At 38.1% G+C, this 12,154-nt stretch overlaps 1 protein-coding gene across 1 annotated transcript in view; it reads right to left on the reverse strand.

Moving 5' to 3' along the window:
- The window catches only part of LOC100250377 (uncharacterized), a 32,356-nt gene that overhangs the window by 5,451 nt on the left and 14,751 nt on the right, over positions 1 to 12,154 (reverse strand). The window contains exons 4-5 of the mRNA XM_002267200.5: positions 5,269 to 5,491; positions 4,990 to 5,145 (exon numbers count right to left, since the gene is read on the reverse strand). Coding sequence (XP_002267236.2) covers positions 5,001 to 5,145; positions 5,269 to 5,491 — 368 coding nt within the window. The 3' untranslated portion in view covers positions 4,990 to 5,000. The remainder of the gene's footprint in view (positions 1 to 4,989; positions 5,146 to 5,268; positions 5,492 to 12,154) is intronic.

A 12,154-nucleotide genomic window follows, 5' to 3' on the forward strand; every position in this document is an offset into this window, starting at 1 on the left:
TCTGATAGCGCTTCAGATTCTTCTGTGTTAGTTTCTCAAACTACCTCTCGAGGAGGACGCAGTGGTACCCGAGGTAGAGGCCAACGTCCTCATTGCACCTATTGCAATAAACTTGGCCACACTCGCGATTGTTGCTATCAGTTACATGGAAGACCTCCTCGCACTGCCCATATGGCCCAGTCCTCTGATTCTCCGCTGCCTCAGCCTCCGAGCTCCTCCGCATCTCAGACATCTCAGGCTTCTATTGCCTCTGTTGCCCAGCCTGGTAATGCCTCTGCCTGCCTTACCCACACATCTTCTCTTGGACCCTGGATTCTAGATTCTGGAGCATCTGATCACCTATCTGGTAATAAGGATCTTTTCTCCTCTATTACTACTACCTCTGATTTACCTACTGTTACCTTAGCTAATGGTTCTCAAACTGTGGCTAAAGGTATTGGTTTGGCCCTTCCTCTGCCTTCTCTACCTCTCACTTCTGTCCTTTATACTCCTGAATGTCCTTTTAATCTTATTTCCATCAGCAAAATCACTCGTACTCTTAATTGTTCTATTACCTTTTCTGATAAATTTGTGACCTTGCAGGACCGGAGTACGGGGAAGACGATTGGCATAGGACGTGAGTCTCAAGGCCTCTATCACCTCACCTCAGATTCATCTCCTGCAGTTTGCATTTCCACTGATGCTCCTCTCCTCATTCACAATCGTCTGGGACACCCTAGTCTCTCCAAGTTCCAGAAGATGGTTCCTCGTTTTTCCACTTTGTCGTCGCTTCCGTGTGAGTCATGTCAGCTTGGGAAACATACTCGTGTCTCGTTCCCAAAGCGTTTGAATAATCGGGCAAAGTCTCCTTTTGAGCTTGTCCACACTGATGTTTGGGGTCCTTGTCGGACTGCGTCTACTTTAGGATTTCAGTATTTTGTCACTTTCATTGATGACTATTCTCGATGTACTTGGTTATTTTTAATGAAAAATCGAGCTGAGTTATTCTCTATTTTCCAGATATTTTATACTGAAATCCAAACCCAGTTCAATATTTCTATTCGTGTGTTACGCAGTGACAATGCCAGGGAATATTTTTCAACCCAATTTACTTCGTTTATGTCTCATCATGGGATTCTTCATCAGTCTTCTTGTGCTCATACTCCTCAACAAAATGGGGTAGCTGAACGCAAGAATCGACATCTTGTTGAGACAGCTCGTACTCTCCTCCTCCATAGTCACGTTCCTTTTCGTTTTTGGGGGGACGCTGTTCTTACCGCTTGTTATTTGGTTAATCGTATGCCCTCCTCTGTCTTACACGATCAGATTCCTCACTCCCTTCTTTTCCCTGACCAACCACTTTATTTCCTTCCTCCTCGTGTCTTTGGTTGTACTTGCTTTGTTCATATTCTCACTCCTGGACAGGACAAGCTTTCCGCCAAAGCCATGAAGTGCCTCTTCTTGGGATATTCCAGACTTCAGAAGGGTTATCGTTGTTATTCCCTTGAGACTCATCGATACTTTATCTCCGCTGATGTCTCCTTCTTTGAGGACTCACCATTCTTTTCCACCACTTCTGAGTCTCTTCCTGTTTCTGAAGTCTTGCCCATTCCCATTGTCTCCCCACCTGATGCTATGCCCCCTCGACCACTTCAGGTTTATCATCGTCGCCCTCGTGTCGTTGCTCCTCTCCCTTTTCCTGAGGCACCTGCTGACTCACTTCCTATCCCTTCGGCTTCACCTGCCCCGGCTCTGCCTTCTCCTAATGACTTACCCATTGTTGTTCGGAAAGGTACTCGCTCTACTCGTAATCCTCATCCTATTTACAATTTTTTGAGTTATCATCGATTATCTTCACCCTATTCTGCTTTTGTTTCTGCTATATCCTCTGTTTCTCTTCCAAAGAGCACCCATGAAGCTCTTTCCCATCCAGGCTGGCGACAGGCAATGGTGGATGAAATGGCTGCTTTGCACTCTAATGGCACTTGGGATCTTGTTGTTTTACCCTCTGGTAAATCTACAGTTGGTTGTCGTTGGGTCTATGCAGTTAAGGTTGGTCCTGATGGTCAGGTTGATCGCCTTAAGGCCCGCTTAGTTGCTAAAGGCTATACTCAAGTTTATGGTTCTGATTATGGTGACACATTCTCACCTGTTGCCAAGATTGCTTCTGTCCGCTTGCTTCTCTCCATGGCTGCTATGTGTTCTTAGCCTCTTTATCAGTTGGATATTAAAAATGTCTTCCTTCATGGTGATCTTGCCGAGGAAGTTTATATGGAGCAACCTCCTGGTTTTGTTGCTCAGGGGGAGTCTGGTTTAGTGTGCAGGTTACGTCGTTCTCTATATGGCTTGAAACAATCTCCTCGAGCATGGTTTAGCCGTTTTAGTTCTGTTGTTCAAGAGTTTGGCATGCTTCGCAGTACAGCAGACCATTCAGTTTTTTATCATCATAACTCCTTGGGGCAGTGTATTTATCTGGTTGTTTATGTGGACGACATCGTCATTACAGGCAGTGATCAGGATGGTATTCAGAAACTAAAGCAACATCTTTTTACCCACTTTCAGACCAAAGACTTGGGGAAACTCAAGTATTTCTTGGGAATTGAGATAGCTCAATCCAGTTCTGGTGTGGTCCTTTCCCAAAGGAAGTATGCTTTAGACATCCTGGAAGAAACCGGTATGTTAGACTGTAAACCGGTAGACACACCTATGGATCCGAATGTCAAACTTGTACCAGGACAGGGGGAGCCTTTAGTAGACCCCGGGAGATATCGACGGCTCGTAGGTAAATTGAACTATCTCACCATTACTCGTCCAGACATTTCATTTCCTATGAGTGTTGTTAGTCAATTCCTACAGTCACCATGTGATAGCCATCGGGATGCCGTAATCCGTATTCTTCGATATATCAAAAGTACACCAGGCCAAGGTGTATTGTACGAGAACAGAGGTCATACTCAAGTTGTTGGTTACACAGATGCAGATTGGGCTGGCTCACCCACAGATAGACGTTCCACTTCAGGGTACTGTGGTTTTATTGGAGGTAATCTAATATCTTGGAAGAGTAAGAAACAAGATGTAGTGGCCAGATCTAGCGCTGAAGCCGAGTATCGAGCTATGGCTTTGGCAACTTGTGAACTCATATGGTTGAGACATCTTCTTCAGGAGTTGAGATTTGGAAATGATGAACAGATGAAACTCATCTGTGATAACCAGGCCGCATTACATATTGCATCCAATCCAGTCTTTCATGAAAGGACCAAGCATATTGAAGTTGACTATCATTTCATTAGAGAGAAGATCGCATCAGGATGTGTTGCTACAAGTTTTGTCAATTCAAATGATCAACTAGCAGACATCTTCACTAAATCTCTCAGAGGTCCTAGGATTAAATATATTTGTAACAAGCTTGGTGCATATGACGTATATGCTCCAGCTTGAGGGGGAGTGTTGAATATAATGTATTTATAGTATATTATCTTTCCTTGTTAATATAGGTCACATGTATGGTAGTTAGGACTCCTAGCCTTGTATATATATATCTCTCAATTGTAAGTAGAAATTACATGAATGAGAATTAAGGTTTTTCTCCTTTCTCTCTCTCTCTTTCAACAGTATTTTTACAATTAGAATGATTTGTTCTGAGAGAGTGAGTTCATTATGTTTAATCTTAGTCCTCTACTTTGAGTATTTCCAGTTTCTGGATGTATGCAATGTTACACATAATGAACCAGCTTTATTTTTATGATGTCAATATTCTGTTGCACTTGACAAGTAGTTCTGCTCCCTGATAATGTCCACTTGCAGAAAATGCTTGTCATACCAAAAGTATTTTTGAGCTATAAAAGTGTAATCACAACAGCTATTACAGTTCCTGAACTTTTCTTGTCACTAGTTGTTTGATGAACTAGAATCAGATAAGTTATGTTTTATTTTTTACTAAATCAGCAAAATATTCCTACAAATACAACTCTCAGATATATTTTAAATGACTTCTTTATTTCAGAGATCCAAACGTCCTGCAACACTGAAATGGCCAAGCAAGAACTAATATGAAATTTCTAGTAGACTGGCAAAGCAATCTAGCACTTGTTTTGTTACTCTCTGCCACATGTGAGGCAAACATCATCTAAGTTTAGTGTTGTTAAAAGCAAAAGGCGATGTCAAGGTGATACCATTCCTTTTAGCCTAAGGTGAAAGGCAAAAAACAAGGCGACAACTTGACTATAGTAAGGTGATAAAAAAAATACATATATTTACCTATTCAATACTCAACCAATATAAGTGTTGTCTTCAACAGTCAACACAATTAATTTTTTATCCCTCATAATGTCTTATATTAAAAAAATAGTAATATTTATTCAAAGTGCTAAATATTATACTCCACATAAAAAGAAACATCATATTGTTTAGAAATATTCATCTTATTTAAAGGTATATTCTAATTTTTCAAACATCTAAAAAACATAATAAAAAACAAAATAAAGAGATTGAACATTCTAAAGAAGCTTTGGATATCATCATCATAGTCAAAATTGAAATTAAAATTGTCATCACTTCCATCAAGACTAGATTGATAGCCCTCCATCTTATTATCTTTATGATTGATGATATGATATTTCATCTTATACTTTGTTTAATCCAATTTTAGATTGAATGAAATTATAATCTAAGCATGTTTAATCTTAACTCACGGTCAAAGGCGATGCCTCTATGCCTTGTGCCTTATCCCGAGGCGATTACCTAGGCATTGCTTCTTTAAAGCCGCCTTGCCTGGGTCTTCAAGAGGCGACTCTTATCTACCCCGCCTGACCTGATATCCTAGGCAACCCAAATGATTGTCTTGGATAACACTGTGAGTTCCTACAGCTTATATCAATAAGAATTCAAGAATTAAGGTTTCATATGGTTGGTGAATCAGCAAAATTAAGAAGCATCTAAGTGTAGTGGAAACATATAACCAACTCCCTATAAAGGTTTTGTCCTTAAACCCTTCGAGTTCAAAGAACTTACACTTTGGAGCCTTAACCATCTGAAGAATGAGATGTATTTTGGTTGGTGAGTTTCTGGGTTTCTCCCAACAGTTTGAAAAAGTTTGATAAAACAACTGAATCATTCCGGCTATCTCTGTCAAACAGCCACTCCTCTTCAAGCTGCACATCGACATCCCTGTATGATAGTATGATCCAGGAATATCAACTACAGGGATATTAAACAGGATGAAGGAGCTAAAATAAGACTATAAATAAAAGCCATTTCTGCAACGTAAGGCTCCAGAGGAAAATGTATTACCTCCTCAAGGAAAGAATTTCATAATTCCTTCGCAGAAAATCAGCATACTTTGTAAGGGCATTTTGCGCATACTGTCTACCTACAGTTCTTACTGCTGCTGCATTTAACAAATTTTCCAGTGAACCATGTTTTTTTAAGAGCTTTAGGGCAGTCTTTCGACCAAAACCAGGAGCCACATGTTGAATTCCAGGAACACCATCAACTTCATCACCCATGATGCATCCTAAATGATTAGAGCCTCACTTATATTAGTCAAACAGCAATATAAAGTACAGTGAATACAGTGGATTTTTGAACCTAATAAATACTTATAGAGTACACCACACCACTATCTTTTATTTGGTTCCTCGATACCAGATACCATAGTTTGAAATACCTAAAAAAAAAAAAAAAGCGGTTAAAAATGTCCAGTTCTATATGATTTATTTATTTATTTTGTGGAATATCTTACACCATCTATATGTTGGGTGGTTAGCTAGAGAAAATCAGCTTATTGAAGGAAGGAAATATAGATCTGGATATATATTTAAGGATTTAAAAATTTGCTCTTCTGGGTGTATCCAATAGCCATATGAGTCTCAATGTCCAAAATTCTCACTTACTAAAAATTGGGATAGAAACCATTGATTTTAATAGATGCAACTCCAAAAGTGTATATTTTCTAGTTAAAAAAAAATGTGTGGGGTATTTCTAGTCTACACATACATCACATATTATAAAGTGAGCTGATGCTAAGGAGCAACATTGCCTAGGACATTGACCATTTTGTATGTGAATCGGGATAGTGAACAGGAACAGAAAATGCATTTAGCAAAAGAGAAGGGCCTTGCTTTCTCGTACAGAAAAGGGAATGGGAACACATTTACAATGTAGGGGCCCTTTAATCCCTACCCCTGGCCCTTTTCATACATGTTTCTCTATATAGCACATATGCTCTCTTGGCTTAGTTTTGGGATGGTGCACCCTAGTTTTTTTGATAGATAAAAGCAGTTGTGTCAGAAGCGCCTATAGAAGGGTGCCCAAAAGTATACAATGCAAGGCACCTAAGGCCAAAAAAAAGAAAAAAAGAAAAAGAAAAAAAAAGAGGGATACACAAAAAACAACACCCTTGCCTTACATGCAACCCATCCAATCAATGAAATCAAATAAATACAAGAAGCTAAAACCTATATGCATCCTAAACCAATCCAAGAATATGTACATATAAAAGACCATAAAATAGCTTGGTCCACTAATTCAGAATCATCAATGGATCTCCAATTTCTCTCCTTCTATAAGGTCCAAAATAAGCATAAAGAAGTTGCTCTCTACATTTTCCTTTACTTCCCTACAAAAGCACTATGCCAACTAAGAATGGGCATCCTTCACTAAAGATGGCATCATCCATTAAACACCAAATAGAGCAAAAAATAAGCTATTATAGCATGGTTGCCTTAGGACAGTGAAGGAGCATATGATTTGTTGATTCCTCCTCTCCTTTGCACAAGTAACACTTGCATGATAAACACCAGCCCCTCTTTTTCAGCTGATCCAAAGTTAAAATTCTTCCCATGTAGCTTCCTAAGCAAAAAAGCTAACCCTCCTCAGGATCCAAGGGTTCCACACAATATCTGAAGGGAACACACTCAGATTGCAAATTGCTAGGGAGGAGTAAAAGGATTTTACTGTAAAGAAACCTCCCTTTGACACCCGCCAAGACATGGCATCCTCAATGGCCCTTCTAATCACTTACCCTTGCAACCTTCTATAAAAAGCTTTCACCTCTCTCATTTCCCAATCGTTATATTGTTTTGTGAACACTAGATTCCAATAGCCCACTTCCCCATACTGCTCTCACATTTAGTCTACCTAAACTTCTTTAGCAAAAGCTATTGAGAACTCTAGGAAAGCCTTGACTAGGGAATCATCACCACACCACTTATCCTTCCAAAATCTCACTCTCTTACCATTCCCTACCCTAAAATCAACCCTTTTGTTAAACTCCTTCTACTTGCCCCTAATAGCCTTCGAACGACCCTTCCATAACCTTCCCTTAAAGCTCTAAAACACCAGTCCCCCTCTTCCTCTCCATACTTCCTTACAATCACTTGTTTCTAGAGAGACTTATTCTCAAAAGAGAATCCTCAACACAATTTTCCAAGCAGTCCTTTATTTAGTGTAAACAAATTTCTAATACCTAAACCCCTCATCTAAAAATCGTGAGGGTTAAAGTCCCTTTATCCCCAAAAAAGCGTTCTTACTCCCTAACTATTTATCCTATCCTCTCTTTTCATTAGTGGCTCAAAATTCGTTATGTTTATCATTCACTCTACTCTTTCACAAAGGGATCCATGTAGAATTTTTCCTCTTTTCTCTTATCCCAAGTCTTATGATATATATATATAATACGTGTACAAACAAACATCTTTGAGCTAGGAATCCCCATTTTAAATGATTACATATCTTTATTTGTACTAAAACTTACAAAGTTTTTTTTTTTTTTTTTTTCGGATGATGCATCCTTTTCATCCATGCAAACTAATGACCATTTAACCAAATGAGGCCTATTTTGGAGCTTTCCTCCCTCCCAAAGGAAGTTGTCCCTTTGAATATTTTCTAGTCTTAAACTCGCCTTATGAGGGATTACAAATAAAGACATGTAATAGATTGGTGAGCTAGAAAGAGTGCTCTTTACCAAAGTTAGTCTCCCTCCTTTTGATAAGTACTACCTTTTCCACAAAGTGAGCCATTTCGAAAATCTTTTTTCCATCACATCCTAAACTCATAAAGATTTAAAAGAGGATTTTAAAGGGAGGCACAAATAAGAAGGAGAGAGCCTAGTTTACACCCCAACATCCTAGCCAAATCCTCAAAATCGAAAACCTCCCCCATTGGAATCAACTCACTTTTATTTAATTGATTTTTAAGCCAAAAAATGCTTCAAGCCACATGAAAGCCCAACTTAAGAACTCCAAATGCTCCTCATTTAAGTCATAAAAAATCAAAGTATCATAAAAAAAAAAAAGAAATAAGACACTACCACACCCATTGATGGGAACTTTGGATTACACCATTCCTAAGCCCTGGAACTTGTTAAATGCATGATACTATTTCTAGGGCCACTAGATCCTATGCACAACGGAAACAAAGCATATACAAAACTTTATAGGATCTAGATTACATATTTAGAATGCTTACCTCAAATTTGGATGGTTCCCAAATCAAATCCTTGTAGTGAAGATCATCATTTGATCACATGGTAGTCAAAGGTGAGAGATCTCATAAGCCCCTATCTTCTGTCCAATGACTCTTCGTTGAAGCTTGGCACTTAGATGGTGGAAGTCTAAAAGGTGGAGGTCAGGGCTTTCTCCTTGGGATATAGGGAGAATAATGGAAGAAAAATAAAAACCTCATAAGGGGTGTCTATAGGAATTCTATTGGGCTTATGTGAATGAAGTCCACTTTGGGTTAAGGTCACTTAATCTAGCGTAAAAAGGGTCCTAATTGATAAATTAACCCATTAAGCATTCAATTAATCAATTAGTCCATTCTAGAGATGTCATCCATTGATTCCTGTGTGGCCTTACGTAATTACCAAAAAGCCCTTATGCACATAAGTGAATTAAGAACCAATCCAACTCTTATAAACCGTGTCATCAAGGCATATGCGCTTGAACGAGGACTAGTGGAACCAATAAGACAGTACTGGCTCCCCTAGAATCTAATTTTGAAGCTGATTCAACATCCCACTACAAATAGCCAACTGCACCCCAATACCCAATGTACACTAAGTGCTTGGGTTTGTGGCTTCTTATTCGTTGTATAAAGTCTCCCCATAAACTGCTATACGTAATCTAACAAGGTAAGAGTTATTAATTTCTCAAGATAAGCTCTACCATCCTTAAATTACAAATCCTCCAATTATGTGATCAACTAACATGTCCTAACTCACAAAGAGCTTATGTCAAGTTTCACTTAAGTAACAACTATGATCATAGTTTATTTGAACACACGTCCTTAGGATCACCCAAGGGGACACACTGTCTCAAAATCCATGAGATATCATGATGTCTCTATTGATAATACATGTTGCTACCAAAGTCTATCAATAGTGACTCAATCTATAGGGAATATATGATCACTTTAAAATCTCACCCCTAGGTCAAAACCACTGCTAATTTTGGCATAAACTCAGTATTCTTTTAAGGTTAAGAGACAAATACAACATAATAGCTAGGCAAAGGCAAGACTAATTGATAACTTTAGGTCATGACTTACTGTAGGTCCTATCTAATGCGTAACCATATACACTAGTGCATTCACTATGGGAACCACATCCTAATAGCCAAACTAGTCATCCCTCTAATCAGAAGGTAGTGCATTAAAGTCTCAAATGGATTGTTGAAGTCCACAAACTGGCTATGAACAAAACTACTCGTAAGGAAGGTATTAAAGAATAATATGCTTATAAAGAATATTATAATTAAAGAATAATTAGAAGGCAGTGCATTAAAGTCTCAAATGGAACCTATGATTTGGATCTTCCGTGTAACTCCTAATACATTCAAGTCATGTACAATGCAAGAGATGTAGGTCAAAATGCTTATAAAGAATAATATATGGAACAAGGATAGATAAAAGTGCAATTGGAATATAATTAAATAAATAATAAATTTCAAATTTATTATATCATGTCATATTTTTAAGGGCTCTATTCTATCAATCTTCCATTAGCCCTTAAAACATCATACTACTAAAGCAAAGCAGACACATCTAACACTAATGCTATCCCTTTAACCATAAAAGGCTCTCCTTGTCAATGTCTTGGTGAAGGGATCCGCCATGTTCTTTGCATAAGGTATCTTTTCAACCACTACATCACCCATCTAGACTATCTCATGAATCAAGTGGTACTTCCTCTTAATGGATTAACCCTTCCAATGGTTTCTTGGTTCTTTAGACTATGTCACTAACCCATTGTTGTCACAGAGTAGTGTCATGGGCTGTACAACAAAAGGTATGGCCCCAAGTCCCATGAGGAACTTCCTAAGCCAAATGACTTCCTTTGTTGCTTAAGAAGCTACAATATACTCGACTTCCATAGTGGAGTCAACAATGCAAGATTGATTCACACTCCTCCAAATAACAGCCGCACCACCAAAGGTAAATACAAAATCGAGGTAAATCAACGACAATCATGATTAAATTGACAGTCTAAACCTGTAGACTCTTTAGGTACTAACTCGTCACTCTGTAATACAAGCATATAATCCATCGTTCTCCTAAAACATTTGAGTTTGTGTTTGATAGTTGTTCAGTGTTCTGGTTCTAGATTTGATTGATATCCACTCACCATGCCTATTGTGAAGCAAATATCCGATCTAGTACATAGCATTGCATGCATAAGGCTACCCACTACGAATGCATAAGGTATTGTTTGCATGCACTCTTTCTCCTCAAGTGTCTTAGGATACTAATCCCGAGACAGAGAAATTCCCTACCTAAAGGGTAGCAGACCTTTTTTGGAATCCTACATCACATACTTGACTAAAAGCTTGTCAATGTAGGTGGCTTGAAATAACATCAGTTTCTTATTCTTGTGGTCTCATAAGACCTTAATCTCACGAATATACTATGCTTCTCTTAGATCCTTCATTTGGAATTGAGTAGATAATCAAATCTTAAATGATGGCAATAGCCCTACATCTTTACCAATAAGTAGAATATCATCAACATACAAGATCATAAAGACCACTATGCTTTTCTACACCTTCTTGTACAAAGAAGGTTCATCTTCATTTTGATCAAATTCAAAGGTCTTGATTGTCTGATTGAAACGTTTATTCCATGAGTGGGATGCTTGTTTTAATCCATAAATGGATTTATGCAACTTGCATACCATATTGTCTTAGCCATTTGCTATGAATCCATCTAGTTGCATCATCGTAGTAAGTTAGACCCAAGAGCATTGAAATGTGTCTTTCTTGGATATTCTCCAACACAAAAGGGTTACCACTATTTTGATCCAAAAAGAAAAAATAAAAATTGTTACTGTGGATGTCACATTTTTTGAAGCATGAGTTTTTTTATACTCATTTTCATAGGGAGGGTGGTTATGAAGATTTGTTGTTTGAACTGGAGGAGAATGACATGGTTTCGAATAAAAAATCAAAATTGATAAATTATAATGTTTTAATGAATCCAAATGTTTTAATGGACTTGGATTCTTTACATTTAGAAGTAAGGTAGCCTACTTCAATGCTCATAAGTGGAGTTGACACTAGAACAGAAAATGATTCAACAACTAAGAAAAAAGGAGGATGCGAAATTGTCTACTTAAGGTAAGGATGATATTACAACTTTACAAGGCTAAGAGTCCAATCCAAGACCGGATTCAAATGCTATAGAAACTTCAAGTCCATATACTTCTCCTAATTCGTGCCACACTTCTTTTGAATAAAAAACTGATTTTTTTTGTCAATATCCCCATTGCTCCTAGAAAAGTCACTAGAACATGCACTAATCATCCAATTTCCAATCATGTGTCCTATAAAAAATTATCACCTTGTTTCTCTGGTTTTATCTCACAACTATCTAATGTAAATGTAACTAAGGATATACAGGAAGCTCTAAACGTTCCTGAATGGAGGGAGGCTGTCCTCAAGGAGATGAAGGCTCTAGAGAAAAATGACACATGGGAAAAGGTAAACTTGCTTGAGGAAAGACACTGATGGGGGTGTAAATGGGTGTTTACTGTAAAGTTCAGATCAGATGAGTCCTTGGATCATTATAAATCTAGGATGGTAGCGAAAGGCTTTACACAGACTAATGGGATTGATTATCAAGAAACTGTTGCTCTAGTTGCAAAGCTAAATATGATTTGTGTTACTTTCTATGGTTGTAAACT

The sequence above is a fragment of the Vitis vinifera genome, chromosome 18, assembly GCF_030704535.1.
Source record: "Vitis vinifera cultivar Pinot Noir 40024 chromosome 18, ASM3070453v1".
Taxonomy (NCBI): domain Eukaryota; kingdom Viridiplantae; phylum Streptophyta; class Magnoliopsida; order Vitales; family Vitaceae; genus Vitis; species Vitis vinifera.